At 37.3% G+C, this 18,118-nt stretch overlaps 2 protein-coding genes across 4 annotated transcripts; both read left to right on the forward strand.

The window, feature by feature from the left end:
* Nucleotides 1–1,119: 1,119 nt before the first annotated feature.
* Nucleotides 1,120–9,677, forward strand: LOC126371263 (organic cation transporter protein-like). 2 transcript variants are annotated; one of them, XM_050016545.1, is made up of 5 exons: nt 1,120–1,262; nt 6,280–6,673; nt 7,656–8,063; nt 8,289–8,532; nt 8,932–9,677. In XM_050016545.1, coding segments are annotated over exons 1-5 (1,476 nt in total). In that variant the 5' UTR covers nt 1,120–1,261; the 3' UTR covers nt 9,361–9,677. The 2 variants fall into 2 exon arrangements, with proteins under 2 accessions (XP_049872502.1, XP_049872501.1); XM_050016544.1 differs by lacking the exon at nt 1,120–1,262 and adding an exon at nt 5,617–5,787.
* A 1,170-nt stretch (nt 9,678–10,847) lies between these two features.
* On the forward strand, nt 10,848–18,107 carry LOC126371267 (organic cation transporter protein-like). 2 transcript variants are annotated; one of them, XM_050016551.1, is made up of 4 exons: nt 10,848–10,985; nt 14,813–15,176; nt 15,264–15,671; nt 16,128–18,106. In XM_050016551.1, the coding sequence occupies exons 2-4, from the start codon at nt 14,830–14,832 to the stop codon at nt 16,810–16,812; spliced, it is 1,440 nt and encodes a 479-aa protein (XP_049872508.1). In that variant the 5' UTR covers nt 10,848–10,985; nt 14,813–14,829; the 3' UTR covers nt 16,813–18,106. The 2 variants fall into 2 exon arrangements, with proteins under 2 accessions (XP_049872508.1, XP_049872507.1); XM_050016550.1 differs by lacking the exon at nt 10,848–10,985 and having other exon boundaries at nt 14,754–15,176; nt 16,128–18,107.
* The last annotated feature ends 11 nt before the right edge of the window (nt 18,108–18,118 follow it).

The following is an 18,118-nucleotide window of genomic DNA, read 5'->3' on the forward strand; positions in this document are numbered from 1 at the left end:
GTACGGCTTTGAAATAGACTACTCTGGGCGCCATCCCGCTCGCCTCAGACAGCGGAAAGCAAGAGGGAAACCACCGCCGTATTTTTCCCTAAAAAAGTAGCATGGAAAATGCTACACCGACAAGAGCGTGGCTCTTGAATCAGTGATGTGATGAGAATTACCTCAGACTCTTGGCATTAACTACTTGGCCTAACAACTGACATTATGTATACGTATATTTGTGTGTGACTTAAGACTAATATCCACAATACTAAACTCTATAGAAAAGTAACAATCACAGATCTACCTACTTTTCCTTCCCTCTGAATAGAATTACTGGAAGCATAATATTTCCCACTGTACATCTCTGGATGTACTTTTCCTGTAGTTCTATACAAATGGAATAAAACGATTGATAACATTAACTAATCAGTAAAAAGTGAAGGGAGTATTATCGTAAGAATTCTCGAGTAATTGCTACTGCGTATGGAATACCAAATATACAAGGAAAATGATATGAAAATCCCCTTCGCTTAGGAAAACGTTTGAGCTAATACGTACTGCTCTGAGGCACGAGCTAAACGTGTTCCAGCAGGTAGGTAGGTACATGACGCAAACACCGTTAAACGTCGTCGACTTATTCTCACATAAACATTCAGCTATTACGAAAATTATAAGGAAAATCCCCTATAGCCAAACTTCCATAGAACACAAAAAACTTGATTCTAATGTTAATTATAGGACAAGAACAAAACAATGAACTACAAAAACAATAATATTTGTTTATAATAACAAACGCGATCATCTAAAACTTTGTAACTTTTATATCCGTTTATTACGACAAAAAATGAATAGTTAAAATATTTCTTTATACTTAATTGACAAAAAAGTTTATTTTTATAACAATTAAAATGAATTTCGTGTTTTTTAAAGACGCACGAGTAATAACCCGAAACGAATTAAATTTTATTTAATTAATATCTTTAAAGTGTGAATTTATAAGGTTGTTTTTTCCTTGAACATGATTTGAGCATAAAGTTTTACCGCGAGCTTTTTATGGGGTTTCCTTTCGTTTGGTCACGATCGTCGTGGCGACGTTCAGTGTCGTCACAGACGGGGAGCTGACTTATATTATAGAGCTAAGGAGACACGCACCAATGTGAGTTGAGGTGCAGCGCAGAGCACTTGCCTGTGGTCACTCTCTGAAAACGTCAAATTCTAGCCGTTTTGTGTGTTCAAAAGTATTTTCATTGAGTTAAAAATCAAAAAGGATTACCACAAAAGTAAGTTTACAATTATACTTTGTTTAATTAATTAATCATTTACAATTAATGTATATTTATAATAATATTATTAAATACTTTTATTATTATTTGGGAATAACGAGACTTATTACTGGCAATAAATTTATTTTATTGTTATTCCTATTAAAATGGATGATTCTGAACTTATTTATATGATTATTTTGTGTTTTCTGTCTCATTTAAACCGTACTTTCAAACTTTCAAAGCGTGAAAATCCGGTTCAGTCATGGTAGGTACCTACTACGTTTCTCTAGTACTTAGGTAATATTTCAGCTTCTTACTGAAAATTTACTTTGAAAATCTTTGTCGTATGCGATTGTAATAGTTGCAAATTAATAATAATAAATAAAAATAAGTAGATCATTCATTCCATAATTCGATATAATGCTTTTAAATTATAATTTTCTAGGGAAGGCGTCCGTTGTTTATTATGGCTAGAATTTCTTCGTTTTAATGGTTATTTGCTAATACTAACTAGGTCCTTACGTTTTTCTTGTTAGGCATTGTTGTTTACGGATTAAATAATCCGTTTAAAATGATAAAGCTGGTGCGGAACCAATCAATTAAATGCTTGTAGGTTCGTACAGATTATATTTGTAAGAATAGTTAAAAAGATGATTTAGTTTTGTGCAATAAAGTATATTTGATTTGATGATTCTTCAAGGCAAAATTGATTTTTGATTTCTCTGGCCAAAGCTACGCCCAAATAATGAAATATAAACATAAGATATAAGGCCAACATAAGTCCTACTGCTAGGCACATGCCTCCCTTCAATCAGCTGATAGGGGGTAGGTACGAAGCTTTACCACGCAAATCATAGATAACAAAAGTAACAAAAAAAAATCATTTATTTAGGCGATACAATATTGACAAATCTCATGTGCTGCTTTAATTTCAATGTACAAATAAAACTTAAATGTTTTGAAAGAATAAGATTATTAAGTACCTATTTTTACTAATTACTAATTAACAAGAATGTGTAATTCTGTAATGAGGCGCAAATATGAACCAGAAGTCAAGGGTCTTCCGTTTTTCCTTTTAAATGCCAACGTCTGTCATTAAAAGATTATTTACAAAAGATTAATGTTTGTTTGTACATTTCCTACAAAAAAATAAGTGGCACAGGAAATGATCCCAATTTGGCAAATTGCGATACAAGGTGACCTATGTTGCTTTAACCGCATGATTGACCCATGACTTCCAATTTTAACGCAATTTAGAGACATTATTTCATCATTAATTATTATCTGTTTAACAAGGATATAATCTCTTGAACTAAGCGTAGACAAGGTCCATCCTTCATATCGGCATAACTCAAGTCATGATAAACGACAAAAGTAGCACTTTGTAATTTATTTATAAGAGAGGAATGTGAACAGCTGGAGCATGCAATCCTCAAAATTCCAGATGACATCGAATTACGGGCCAAAAAGTCCGAAAATGGTGTCTGAAATAATGATTTATTGAGTAAAGCATTTCTCCCGAAATTGCGCTTAATGACAGAGTAGAGGGTGAATGGCCTCCCAGTGTAGTTTTCCACCGTTATACGAGTACGAAATTGTAGGTACTTAGTACCTACTTATTGATGCATCTCTTCGTCGTGCTCATTGCCGCCGCCGGTCCAATCGACCCTTGGAAGCCAACACACTGAAATTACTCTCCGCTCTATATTCATTTCTGTCGATATTTTAAGTACTTATCAGTATTTTATTCGCTACAGCTTTACAAAAGCGCTGTTTATAATTACTTTAGTAAGTATATTATATTCTGGAATATTTTGTATTGTATGATTTATGGTTCAAATCGATGTTAGAACAAGTCTATTTATAACTTTTTGCTAATTATTCGTTGATTTCCTTATCGACGACACATAGGTCATCATACAGGCAGCATTATCATTGTCTCCAAAAATTGATGTATATAGGTACTCAATTAAAAATAATTTAAATTATACCAGATATATCTGGTTTAGGGGTATTTCTGTGGCGATAACAAATAGATAATGAATATGTTTGGTCATATTTTTCCCCGTTGCTAAATTCATAACTAAAACTTTTTTTTATAAAGACCTGGAAACATTGTTAGGTACAGTTTCATTAGTCGATACTGTAGTAATTAGTTTATTAAGAAAAAATATTATTATCTTCCCATGGCGACCGTTTTCATAAAATAATAATAGTATTACTTTTAATACTTTACTTATTAAAAGATGCCTTTCATATTTATTTTTAGACAGGTTAGCCTCAAGCATAGAATAAATAATAATATTACATCAAGGTTTGACTGTCTGATCTGGACCTGTTTTGCAAAAACTTTCCATGATACGAGAGAAAACAGCGAATTTTGGTAATGTTATTCTAAAATGGTTTAGCCACATTCGCTCACAATTTAATACTTACACGAATAAATTGTACATACTTAAATACTTGAAAAACTTATTTAACTTAGTTAACGTTTGCCTATATTTTCTATGAAAACAATTAACTAAAATATAATCTAACCGGATGAAGTTTCACAATATTTGTTTGAAGGACTTTTGATTACTTACAAAGATTTTAAACACTTACCAAGCAGCAGTACAAATCAGGACCTAAAATAAAACATCCGGAAATTGTTTAACGGTAAATAAACCAAGTGCACTGAAGGGTTGAGGTTGAGCAATGGCCAAGATCACGCTTATCACCCGGAGGCTCGACTGCACTGATAAGATGGTTTGGTAGACCGTCAGACAACACGCCTCGCGTATCAAACCCTCAAGGGTCACAGGCTATCAACTATCATTCGCAATTAAATTCGAGTACAAAGTTTACAGCTTTAACATCAACATCTTTCTGGAAACATTTTTTGAAAGATAACAGCACGTCCCGTATTTAGATACCTACTAGGTTTGATTTAAAATGTTCCGCCGCGTCAGTCTTGCACCCTAAGGGCTGCATTATAAAAGAAAAGTTTGTGCACATCTTTCTAGGCCTAGCAGTTGTATAAATATTAAAATACAGACAGAGAGATTGACCTTTTTAACATGATGGACAATTGATATGGGCGTCGACGAATACCCTTGTATCATATTAGCCATCATAGGACTTCGTAACAGCCGTGACTGCAAGTTGTCTTTGATTACTTGTAGCTCTGCTTACCCAATTAGAGGGTTAATTGACAGTGTACAGTGTACGAGGTAATTAAAAAACAGTAAATTTAAACGAATAGGCCTGTTTTATCGACGTTCCTTGAATTGTAGTTTGTGTCTCATCATCACCAGCCCATTAACGTCCCCACTGCTGGGGCACCGGCCTTCCCTATGGATGGATAGGGAGATCGGGCCTTAAACCACCACGCGGGCCCAATGCGGATTGTTTGTGTCTAAGTATTTTTGTTTAAAAACGATGGAGTAGCGCGACCCATGTGTAAATCTCGTGAACATCCCACTGTCTCTGTTATCGTTGCTTATCTCCTGTTTCGCTGCATCGCGTGATAATGCATTACATAAATTATGATGTCGACGTTATGTTATTTGTGTTATCAAATTTCAACAGAAAGCAACGGAGAAAATTCAATCTGCTCTTTGACCTAAGTCACAGAACTGAATATGATACCCGACATAATACTTAGGTATATATGCTTCAGTTAATAACATTTTTGTTATGAAACAATATTTTTTCTCTGTCATTCTTCCGATTAGTGATGTTTAGGAGATAGCCGACAGGTTGGCATTCGACCATGGCTATCTCCTAAACATCACCAATCGGAAGAATGTAAGAGATTTTTTTTCTTGTTTCATATTTTTCACAGCGCGATTTTTCTTTTTCCTTTTTATTTTTTAAACTTTTCTTTTTATTTATAATAATAAAGTTTAATTCTCGCAGGCACATTAGATGAACATTAAACTGACTCTTTTTTGTTATGAGGAGTGGACCGTTTATTTTTTTTTCCTCTCTCAATTATAAAAAACCTATCCATATTATTTTACTAATGGGTACATTATGGGGTGGGTATGGGTATAACGAATTTTGACAATTACACCAATTTTGTATATTAGTATATATTACAATTTTGTAAGATCCAGTTATTCACATAAATAAGATTTTTTCTTGTTATGTTATGTGACTTGTAGACTTGCCTCGGATGGTGCTCATTTGGTCGACCTAAATATAAAACAATTTGCAAACCAAAATTAAATTTAGAACAGGGGAGTGTGGGTTTGAGGAGGGGTCATTATCCAATCTCTCCCTAACATTATCCAATCCAATGAAGAGCGGACTGGTGAATGGTGTGACACCCGTAGATATGATGATAGTTATTCGCGAGACGTGTTCGAGGTACCTACCTAAGTGCGTTCGTTCTCAGACGGATCGGCGCCCGCGCACTCACGCGTCGCTTTTCGTAGACTCTCCATACTAAAATCCGTGGTACTTGCTGAAATATTTTTAGTACTTAAAATAAGTGAGTTAGCTTGTAAAATGACTACGGACACTAGCCCCGCTTTAAAACAAGACCAAAAAATGAGTAAGTTTTTATTAAAGATGCGTTAATGTGATATATTTAAATACTTAAGCGAGGACTTATGCCATATTTTGCTGTTTTAAAAAAAATCTTTTGTATAATTTTGTCCTTCACGGTTACTATACGTACTCTAGGTAACAGTAATTTTGCATACTAATAGGAGTAAAATACAAATTTTGCATATAATAACTACATTTAATGTTTTCAACTTTTTAAAGTCTCTCAGAAAATTTAAGAATTTTAAGTCACTAAGTAACTTATTTTGTGTTTAGCACACTTACCTGTTACGCCATTTTACAACGTCTAACATGCACTTCTTATGTTGCTCTTTAAATGTAATTTAATGAAACGGAACCTGAATTCAATGTATGATCCTCCTTTTTTACTTAGGGTTGATTCTGGCTTCCGAACCTGACAAATTCGGCCCATGCTCCTATTATTCCATAAAAAAGAAAATATGAAATTAATAATAATAAATAAAATTCTTTGTTTCAGTGTTGGAGAACGAAACTAAAGACGTGGAGAGCCAGAAAGTTGCGGAAGACCCACTAACAAAGGCAATCGGAGCCATCGGCAAGTGGCAGATCTGGATATGCTTCGTCGTCTTCCTGGTAAAGTTCCCGGTGGCATGGCACCAGATGAGCATCATATTCCTTGCGCCACCTATGAACTTCACCTGCGTAAGCGAAGCAACAGAAGCAGCCTTATTTGACAACCAGTGCCAAGCTACGTGTTCAAAGTACGAATACGACCATAGCATCTTCCAAGAGACTATCATATCGCAATGGGACCTGGTCTGCGACCGAGCCTGGCTCAAGAACCTCACGCAGACAATATTCATGCTCGGGATTCTCGTTGGCAACATGGTGTTTGGACATCTTTCCGACAGGTCAGTATTGGTTACTAAATAGTAAATATTTCTTATTCATCGGATCTTTAACATTCTCCTGCGGTCCAGATTTAAATTAAACAATGTGGTTTGGATTTCAAAAGGACTTCCTGCCTTAAGACCATTATGTAGTTGATGAAATATAAATTACTTCCGGTCATGTTATTGATTAAATGATAATGATATAAAAACGATATCTAAAATTTTCATTTATATAAAGCGAACGATATAAATTGTGTATCATCTGGTAAACCAATTAGGTTTATGTTTCTGCAATCTAAGGTCCGAAATTGATTGATTTAAATTGTATGCTTATTGATAATGTGCGGAAGTGATTGTATATGCGGAACTAATAAATAATCTCAAATCCATTTTACTTTTCATTAATTGAGGTGTCTCATAAATGGCAATTTTGACGTGGGTGCTGCAACTCAAAATTTATGTGCTCGGGTCAGGCTGACTAAATTGGCATATCCTGGGCATTTAGAGAGATTCGTCTTCAGCTTCACTTCGAAGTTCCGGATGTGATTACTTTAGCAAACGTTTAAGTATTAGGACACTGTCCTATTTTTAGCATTGAGGAACACTCAATTTCGGGTAGAGAGTAGAATATTATAGATAAGTAGTAGAACTCTCAATTTGTGCCACCTGTCAGAATCATGATGCTTAAACTACTAATTTGTAAATAATATGTAAAACGTGTCACGACGATAAGGCTATGAGATGTTGTCATAGAAGATTAAAGTCTGTGACATATTATTGACCTTACAACTATTGCATCTCCGCAATGAAATCAGACTACACGACAATAATAAAGCATCACATATCTCCCTTATGTTGACGCAATTAACCAATCAATGTTTTACGCAATTATCTACGTCAGAACTCCGCCTTATTTGAATTAATTACGCATGTTTTAATTTACGTACTTATTCAAACGTTTATTCTTTATTAACGGCAACTAATATTTGAATGTTTCCAGGTTTGGGAGACGCATGCCGTTCCTGGCAGCTGTATTCCTTCAACTGATATCCGGTGTAACAACAGCGTACTCCGTCAACTGGTACATGTTCACGGCACTGCGGTTCTTGCTCGCAGTCGCTACCGGAGGCACCATGGTCACGAGCTTCGTCCTAACTATGGAGCTCATCGGAGCTAAGTACCGAGAAACGGTCGGAATCATCTACCAAATTCCATTCAATCTCGGCCATCTTTCGCTACCGTTGTTCGGCTACTACCTTCGAGACTGGAGCACGTTCCAACTGGCGATATCTCTGCCATCCATCCTGTTCCTGAGCTACTACTACCTGCTACCTGAATCGCCGAGATGGCTTATGACTGCCGGCAGGACTGACGAAGCTGTCAAAATCATGGAAGTGGCAGCTAAGAGGTGAATATTAAAAAATATACTAAATGAATGATTTAATTAACCAACGTCGAATAATTACGTGTTCAATTAGTTTTATTGTGAAATATTTTGATATAGGTATTTTAAATAGATACAAACTTATACTTGTGTAGTCTTTTAGCTCTAAAGAATTAGCAATGATTACGATCTTCTGGTTGTTCTTTCTTCTCCTTTCACAGTACTAATAATAATTCATCTTATTTTCAGAAACGGTCGCCCTACAGAAAACATAGCGTCATCCACACAAAAGATGATTGTAGACGTCGGCGGCAAGCATGAGGATCACGCGACGTTCATAGCGTTGTTCCGCACACCGAAGCTGCGCGCACGCACCCTCGCCATCTGCTTCAACTGGTTCGTCTGCGGACTCTGCTTTTTCGGAGTCTCCCAGTACATCGGACATGTCTCCGGAAATATTTTCACCAATGTCGCCATCTCAGCCGCTATTCAGGTACTGATTGGCTTACTTACCTATAGCTTATTAGTGTCCTATCGAAATATAAGTAGTATTTTTTTCTAAGTCTGTGTGTCATCAATCAATGACATTACTAATAACATAATGTTCTATTGTTGAATGACGTTGTTGATGCCCATCAGCGGTGAACCTCCTTACATGACTGTCTGACCGACAAATAGCGCCTGCTCTAAGTTTAGTAGCAAACTGTGTTAGAGTGTGTAATAAGAAAAACTTTAGGATAAATCTCAGATAAGCGTATCTGTGAAAAAAATAGTCGTGTTTCTCTTTAATATTTATTCAAATTTATACTCCTAAAGAAATATATTATAAGAGGGACGAAACATTTCGACCTTTTGTTATCGTTTTATTTCAATGATAATGTTTTACTTCCAGGTTCCTGGCACCTTGATATCCATCTACGCGAACAGAATCCTCGGCCGTAAAATTACGCTCATCTGCTCCAACTGCGTCACTGGGTTCAGTTGCATCCTCATCACCATCGTGCCGCAATCCAGCGCCAGCCACCTCACCCTCGGCTGCATAGGACTATGGGGCATGAGCATATCCTTCGCTACTGTCTATCTATACGCCGGAGAAATATTCCCAACAGTTGTCAGAAACTCCGGAGTAGGCCTGTCTTCTACTGTAGCCAGAATAGGTTCCATGGTAGCACCCTTCGTCGCTACTCTATCCCACACCAGTCCACTATTACCTCCTATTACTTTTGGAATAATTCCTTTAATCGGAGCTGGACTATGTGTCATATTGCCTGACACTCGTGGGAAGAAACTCCCCGATACGTTGGAGGAAGGTGAAGCGTAGAATTCTCCGAGATCTCTTGTTAAGCTTAAGAGGCTTTTAAGCTAAAGTATTCGTTGTGCCTTGCGTGAGGAATGTTTGTTATGATATAATACTAAGTAAGAAGTTTAATAAAGTTATAAAGACGACGCGAGTACTAATATAATGTTTCAAGGACTTCTCTGAAAAGCCTTTTCTAAATATAACTGGATTGAACAATGAACACGTTTTACAACAATTTTACATGCTGTAGTGCCTTATTCCAGTGTTAGGATTGTAAGAAGTCTATGTACATAGGCTGTGATATTTAAATTAGGATTAAGTAAAATGTTATAAATATAATATGTTTAATAATGATTTACATGGTATTTATTTACTTCAACATTATCTTCATTCATCTTTCCTATGCAACCTCACGTTTCCTGTTTGTAAAATACTTGTAGTGGATAGCCGAAGACAATATAATTACTACTGACGGATAGAAGTTTGTATGAGATTGAAAAAAAAACTGTTTTTAAACATCCGAATTACCTGCTTTGTCCCCAGAGTATAAATAATTCAACTTATTATTAGTGGAATTATTTACCGACAGAGCATCTACATCACTCAGTAAAAGAACGAAATGTTCTTCACACTTATTAAATTAACTACCTCACTAGTTACTTTGCTCTAACATGTAGTTTCTGACGTGACTTATTGTAGATTTGCCGCAAACGGCATTAACCACTTGACCGGACAAATGGGGAGCGCTGAGGGCTTTCACCCAGGCGCTGATGGCTCTCACTCGGTTTTATTGTAACAACATGCAGTAGACTTGGTATATGTAGTATTTATTCAACAACTTCTTCAAATATTTATCTTTCATAAACCGAGCACGTAATATACAGGATATTAGTGACATTGCAACGAAAACTTTGAGGGATTCAGACTATTTCAGACCATGATTTTGAATTGATACCAAGTGGATTTTTACCGAATTTTTTTTTTTGCAAAGTATGGCAATGAAAATAATTAAAAAAAAACACGAAGTACATTTTTTATGAAATTTCCGACAGGAAATTCCACTTGATATCAACTTAGGATCATGGTCTGAATCATCCCTCTCAGTATTGGATACGGTGTTACTAACGTATGGCTAGCTGTACGGTCACGTGTACTATGTATACACTTTGAAACCATGTCACATTAACTTTTTTGACAAATTAAACCGTAAGTCTCATTAAATTTCAAATATGATAGTGCGACAGGGTTCTAAAATGGTACCTACATGATATTGCTCATGACTGTACGTACTTGTACGGGGTGTAAGTGACATCATAACGAATACTGAAGGGAATGATTCAGCTTAGTGGAATTTTCATGATGTTTTCGTGTTTTTTTTTATATTTTTAATTCTATACTTTTGTATAGAATGTCACTAACACCCTGTATTATTATCTTCGTGCAGTCAATAAATTCTACTTACGAGATAATAATGGTTAATTCGTGACGCTTCTTTACTCCAGATGTTTCACTTTATGGTAGTCAATTAACAATTTAAATTAACACCTGTGGCATTTAAGCATTGGACGTGTTACAGTATATTATTATTTTTACAATAAAATAAATCTGAGCCGTACCTGCGCCAGGGGTTGCAACAATTGTACAAAGTAAGAAATCTATTTTATAGTCAGGGTATAATAGGTACAAAAATACATACTTGTCGGCGTTAGTTATGAATTAAGAAGAGAAATTGATCAAATCGGAAAATAAAATGAAGTTACATCACTTCCGTTATGAAGTTGCATCACTCCGACGGCAGGTGGCGTACGGCCAGAGCTGAGTGAAGTCGACAGAGTCACTACGGAGCCGTTGTGTCGAGCGGACGTGCACTGCCGTTCTAGTCGGGCAGTCTACCGCGAACCATCGTCTTGAGCGGACGTGTCGAATAATTACGATCGGAACGTGGAGTGCTATAGTCGCTCACCTATAACTTGTAGGGACGTCAAGAAAGTGTGATCGGAAAAGAGTACCTAGCAAGTACGTTCACATGTCCCGATGATTCGGTCCGAATATAGGAACCATGGGTGGTGGAGGGCAAGTAGAGGGCGAGTAGCCCCTTCGCGCTAACGTCCTTATGCGCGCTAGATAACGAGAGACTGTGTAACCGTTACGAATACCGTGACGTTGCCGTGAGTGTGTACCTTATGCTGTGACTTTATTTAATCGTGATACAAAAACTATGTGGAAGTAAATAAAATGATTGTGATACTGATGACGGCCATTATTGTCTTCTAACGCCCACTCTTCTAACGCCCACCCTCCATTCTGATGATGATGTTACGACCGACACCGACACCCACTGTTACGACATCAGAAGCGGGATTAGTGAACTTGGATGAAGACAATGTGATGCGACGTTCACAACAAGACAATGCAAGTTTCGATTATCACAATCAGAAGAAGATTATGATGACTATCACATTCGTGTGATCACGTGATGAAGATGTAGTGTCCATTGAAGATGGACCTGAATTTGAAGTGACCTGGACCTTGTTAATGATCGGCATCACTACATGCCGTAAGATATGATGGCGTGAACATCACAATATTTCCATAATGTGTGCAGTCGTGTTTGGAAATTGTGGTACCTCAACTTGGAAACTGTTATTACGGTGAGTCGTTTTCATACTGGAACCTTATTGTTATTGACTTTATTGCTGGGTGAATTTCCGTTTCAAATAATGAGAAAATTGCTTTTTTTAAAACCAAATTGCCGAGACATATTGTGTCAATCCGTGTCAATCATACCGCGTTTTCCAATCTGTTTTCATCATCGTCAAATCTTTGTATTTTGGTCTAAAAATATTTTGAATTGGTGTAGACACGCTTAACCTGCGTGGTTAAAGTTGTATTTTCTCACTCAAAACAAAAAGAAAATTAATCATGAAATGATAATAATTAACTCTAGTTAAATCACGTGTTTTGTTATCTACCGTCATTCATCAAATCTTTTTAAACCGATTGAAAGAAAGTCATGTGAATACGATAATACAGTGAATTCTTTTGTTTCATGTCAAAACTTTGCACGTGGTTCGGCAACTGGTGGATTGCAAGCGGCGATGCAAGTGGCGCGGGCTGAGCTGTAGTCGTGTATAGTGACGACATCGTGGCAGCGCGTTGTATATCAGCCGGACTTGCTGCGCTGGTGCTGTTGAAGACCTAAACCATGTCACAAGACCAGTGGTTGATCTTTTATTGGAAATTCTTATAAATCCTGGTGAGTCGTATCTGTTTTACCTGATTTGAAAGATGGAAAGTTTTAATAGGATACAAACGAATATAGTGCAGAAAGTTCTCTTTTGTTAACTTTAATTAAATTGGAAATCGTAATGAAGTGAAGTAAACATTGCGAAGTAAAATGATTTGGATTATGATTAAGTGAAATAGACTTGGAAAAAATGCCTCGAAGCGAATTGCCTTCTGAGTTAAATGTTACTGATTTAGAGAGTGAATAAGATGTTACACGGCACACATACTTTGGTATTGTTATTTTCTCTTTTGTTGTTGTGCTGCATTTCCAGCGTAGTCGTAACTGCAGTCCCGTTAGAGGCTGTTCAGGGCGCGGTGTGCGACTGGAGGTGTGGTGAGTGTGTAGGTCCATGGGGACCTGGTTTTAGTGGTATATGATTACCTTGTGGAAATGACCAATGATGGTCTGTTATGAAAGTGGCAAATGGTTGCCAATGTTATCACCGAGTATTAAGGTGCACTGTGGCTCCAGCGTAGTCGTAACTGCAGTCCCGTTAGAGGCTGTTCAGGGCGCGGTGTGCGACTGGAGGTGTGGTGATTGTTTAGGTCCATGGGGACCTGGTTTTAGTGGTATATGATTACCTTGTGGAAATGACCAATGATGGTCTGTTATGAAAGTGGCAAATGGTTGCCAATGTTATCACCGAGTATTAAGGTGCACTGTGGCTCCAGCGTAGTCGTAACTGCAGTCCCGTTAGAGGCTGTTCAGGGCGCGGTGTGCGACTGGAGGTGTGGTGATTGTTTAGGTCCATGGGGACCTGGTTTTAGTGGTATATGATTACCTTGTTGAGTTGACCAATGGTGGTCTGTTATGAAAGTGGCAAATGGTTGCCAATGTTGACTAATCACCGAGTATTTATGTGCCCGTGTATGTGTGTGTAAAATGAACAGTCTAAGATATTTTTTTGATTTTTTGATCATTGTTGTTGATTGAGGCATTCTTTCAAATTGTTTACTCTGTGTGGTGATGCACACGGGAAATCCACTTGATGGGGATATGTGTACTGAAGTCTTATGTAGTCTCAAGTAGAGCTCATGTAGTCTCAAGTAGAGCTCATGTAGAGTCTCAAGTAGAGCTCATGTAGAGTCTCAAGTAGAGCTCATGTAGAGTCTCAAGTAGAGCTCATGTAGAGTCTCAAGTAGAGCTCATGTAGAGTCTCAAGTAGAGCTCATGTAGAGTCTCAAGTAGAGCTCATGTAGAGTCTCAAGTAGAGCTCATGTAGAGTCTCAAGTAGAGCTCATGTAGAGTCTCAAGTAGAGCTCATGTAGAGTCTCAAGTAGAGCTCATGTAGAGCTCATGTAGAGCTCATGTAGAGCTCATGTAGAGCTCATGTAGAGTCTCAAGTAGAGCTCGGACAGAGTCCTTTAGAGTCTCATGTTAGGTCAGGAATGACCGAGCGAACTTGGATACTGTGCTGTGGTATATTGTTTCAGATTAACACACGAGGACGTGTGTCACGCAGGATGGCCGTGTCGGCGTTAGTTATGAATTAAGAAGTGAAATTGATCAAATCGGAAAATAAAATGAAGTTACATCACTTCCGTTATGAAGTTGCATCACTCCGACGGCAGGTGGCGTACGGCCAGAGCTGAGTGAAGTCGACAGAGTCACTACGGAGCCGTTGTGTCGAGCGGACGTGCACTGCCGTTCTAGTCGGGCAGTCTACCGCGAACCATCGTCTTGAGCGGACGTGTCGAATAATTACGATCGGAACGTGGAGTGCTATAGTCGCTCACCTATAACTTGTAGGGATGTCAAGAAAGTGTGATCGGAAAAGAGTACCTAGCAAGTACGTTCACATGTCCCGATGATTCGGTCCGAATATAGGAACCATGGGTGGTGGAGGGCAAGTAGAGGGCGAGTAGCCCCTTCGCGCTAACGTCCTTATGCGCGCTAGATAACGAGAGACTGTGTAACCGTTACGAATACCGTGACGTTGCCGTGAGTGTGTACCTTATGCTGTGACTTTATTTAATCGTGATACAAAAACTATGTGGAAGTAAATAAAATGATTGTGATACTGATGACGGCCATTATTGTCTTCTAACGCCCACTCTTCTAACGCCCACCCTCCATTCTGATGATGATGTTACGACCGACACCGACACCCACTGTTACGACATACTTTTTAGTGAAATTAACGGAACTAATAGGTGTACTTACTTATGATAATTTCCGTGCCAGGAAAATTTCCGAAAAACATGTGTGACGATGATCTCATCGCGAATATAATTGGAAGTTTCGGAAGATACCAAACATGGATATTAGTTGTGGTGACTTTAGCTCATTTACCAACTGACTATTTTATGAACAATGTGTTGTTTGTTCTACCTCACGTCGACTATGTTTGCAAAGATGATGATGCCTATAATCTAACCAATTACTGTCCCTGCCAAAATCCCGATTATGACAGAAGTGCTATAGTGGAATCAGCCACTAGTGAATGGAACCTTATATGTGAAAGAACACACCTAGCTAGCCTAGCCCAGTCAGCGATGCAAGTTGGAATGCTCACGGGCAGTTTAATATACGGACACATCTCAGACAGGTAAACATTCTTATTTAAAAACACAAATTTCTTGTTAGTTTTACGTTGATTTATTAATAAGCATGAGAATGCACTCTCGTATTTCAGGTACGGACGAAAAGCTGCAGTGTTATTGGGATTATTTTGTCAACCTTTATTTGGAACAATAACTGCATTTGTACCAGAATATTGGATGTTTGTAATGATGAGGTTTCTGATGGGCACGGCGGCTGGAGGCGTGATGCTCTGTGTTTACGTGTTGTTAATAGAATACAGCGGCAAGTTGTTTAGACCCTACATGCTAGGCCTACACGAAGTATCATATGTGTTGGGGTACCTTTTACTCTCGGTGTTTGGGTACTATTTGAGAAAATGGAGAGACTTTCAGCTCGCAACAGCCGCGCCATGGCTGGCTGTGATACTATTGTATTGGATCCTACCAGAATCTCCTCGATGGCTTATAACCGTTGGCCGGAAAAAAGAAGCCATTGAGCTACTTACTTATGTGGCTAAGAAGTAAGTAATTTATAATCTCCTCTACCCTCTTTCTACCACACAATGCTTTTAAAAACTAGTAGGTATTCAATCACATCAAAACTCGAGTAAATTTTTGAAAAAATGCATTAATATTTAAGGTTTGTGACAAATCTACAACAAATCTGGTACCTAGTAGGGTACTTTGTTTATAAAGAAAGAAAGAAACATTTATTATTTAGGACACCACAGAGACGGATTACATATATATACATTATAATGACATCATATCAGAAGTCAATGCACACACGAAATATTTTATATACAGAAACATGGAAAACTACGAATAAATAATAAGTCATGGAAAACGAACACAGAAACTTATACCTAAATTAAATGTGACGTCATGTCGGCTTGCCCATGTGTACTGTTTTTATCGGATATGATACTTATAATAGTGGATTTAAAACTTCAGATTTTTATGTTTTTTCATTTCAGAAATAACCGTAACACAGACAATATAGATATTATCGTTCACGAAATAGAGCAGCAATCCATGTGTGAGCGTACCCAACGACGCGGGTCGTACTTAGACTTGTTCAAGACGCCGAAGCTTAGGATGTACACCACCATCAACGCTCTCATGTGGATGTGCTGCGCCCATGCATACTTCGGCGTCAACCAGTACATCGGTCGGTTGCAAGGGAACATCTACCTCAACGTGTTGTTGTCTGCCGTATCCCACGTCCCTAATCTCCTGGTTATGGTTTTCTTCGCTGTTTTCGTGAGGCGGAAAATCAATGTATTCATAACTTTTGGTGTAGCAGCAATATCACTATTGGCATTCATATTTATACCTACAAGTTGGCACATTACTTCTGTTGCTGTTGCCATCTCAGGTCAACTAGCGATGTACGCTACCTTCGCCCTAGTATACTTGTACACTACTGAACTATTTCCAACACTTATCAGAAATTCCGCAATGGGTTTCTCTTCAGTGTTTGCCAGAGTAGGAGCATTTGTTGCTCCATTTGTTGTGAATATTGGCGTAGAGTGGATCTCTATAACAATATTTAGTACTGTTGCATTCTGTGGAGCACTCCTATGTTGCTTTCTGCCTGAAACTAAAAACATCGTACTTTTAAATTCTATTCAGCAAACTGAACAAAAAGCGAAGAAATAGTTACCCATTCGAATAAACATAGAAACTTGTATAAATTAATGAAAAGTAATATTATTTTTATGACGAGTTTTGACGGGATATTAACTTGCAACGCTCGCTAGTAACACGTAACACTAGTATAGAGATAGTAACATCGTATTTGATTGATTGAGGGTTAGTCTGTGCCCAGCACTGGGACGTAATGTAGGCTATATTTATTTTGTTTTTTATTTTTTTATTTAAGGAACAGTTACAAAATACAGAAAGTAGATAACAAACATATCAGTTGAAAACTAAAGTAGTTACAGGTTTCCACAGATAACTATACTAGATAATATGATATCAGTGAGTAAAGTTGTTCACAGGGAAATTTAAGTTAGAAGAGAAAAGGTATCAAAAAGGTTGTGACTGAGTCTTAAACAAATTAAGGTCAACTTCCTTACAAAGTTTGTTGAAATTATTACTCGCTCCTCAAACAAAGGTGTTCTGTTTATAGTTTGTTGAGGCCGAAGGGAGAGAAAGGGGTTGGTGAAACCTGAGGGTCCTGTTAGGGACTCTGATAGAGATGTGTGATTGAAGTTCAGAGCAGTCTATCTTGCGACTAGCTTGCAAGTTGTAAGCTACTTTTAACAAAAATATCAGATCTGCATTTTCTCGACGTTTCATCAATGGAAGAAGGTGATGTTTTCAGAATCTTATGTTATGCTATTAACACCCAGCCCTGACGACTATTAACTTTTGTGGCTGACTGTATGCTTATTCGATTATTACTGCAGATACAAGTAACTAGGCAAAGATAAATTACATATAGAATGCTAATATTTTAATAGAAGCAAGTCCAAAATTATCAATAAGCATTTCTTACTTAGTTTGTATTTCCATCCAAAAACCACAAACATTCTCATAAATATCTGATTTGACTTATCATTTGTCATGTAATTTTTTGACACAGATAATTTACTTACAATGTTTTTACAATACTTACTTATTAAGTTTTATTTTGAAAATGAAGTGAGTCTCGGCTTCCGTAGAAACACGGCAGAAACCTTTAGGTATTGCAAAAAATAACTTTCTAATAGTTTCTCATAAAATAGTATTTTTATTGTCAGTGCACGCTATCTTAAATATAAGTAAGGAATAAATAAGAAAGAAATATTAGATTAAATATAACAAAATCTTAGTTAATGTGTACCTAATACTACTAACTAGTATTTTTAATAATTTCATCAAATGATTAAACACGAATTTAGGCAAAATAATGTTTTCAGTAAACGTAGGGTGTCACTTACAATGCCGGGAAAAGCTACACCAACAATATAGATTAAAA

This window comes from Pectinophora gossypiella, chromosome 12 (genome assembly GCF_024362695.1).
Source record: "Pectinophora gossypiella chromosome 12, ilPecGoss1.1, whole genome shotgun sequence".
NCBI classification, from domain to species: Eukaryota; Metazoa; Arthropoda; class Insecta; order Lepidoptera; family Gelechiidae; genus Pectinophora; species Pectinophora gossypiella.

What these genes read in the sequence shown, in the direction of transcription:
- LOC126371263 (XM_050016544.1), top strand. Translation starts at nt 5,742, where the DNA reads ATGACTACGGACACTAGCCCCGCTTTAAAACAAGACCAAAAAATGA. An exon ending in TTTGGACATCTTTCCGACAG is followed by an intron (nt 6,674 to 7,655) that starts GTCAGTATTGGT and finishes GAATGTTTCCAG; the next exon opens with GTTTGGGAGACGCATGCCGT. An exon ending in ATGGAAGTGGCAGCTAAGAG is followed by an intron (nt 8,064 to 8,288) that starts GTGAATATTAAA and finishes TCTTATTTTCAG; the next exon opens with AAACGGTCGCCCTACAGAAA.
- LOC126371267 (XM_050016550.1), top strand. Translation starts at nt 14,794, where the DNA reads ATGATAATTTCCGTGCCAGGAAAATTTCCGAAAAACATGTGTGACGAT. An exon ending in TACGGACACATCTCAGACAG is followed by an intron (nt 15,177 to 15,263) that starts GTAAACATTCTT and finishes CTCGTATTTCAG; the next exon opens with GTACGGACGAAAAGCTGCAG. An exon ending in CTTACTTATGTGGCTAAGAA is followed by an intron (nt 15,672 to 16,127) that starts GTAAGTAATTTA and finishes TTTTCATTTCAG; the next exon opens with AAATAACCGTAACACAGACA.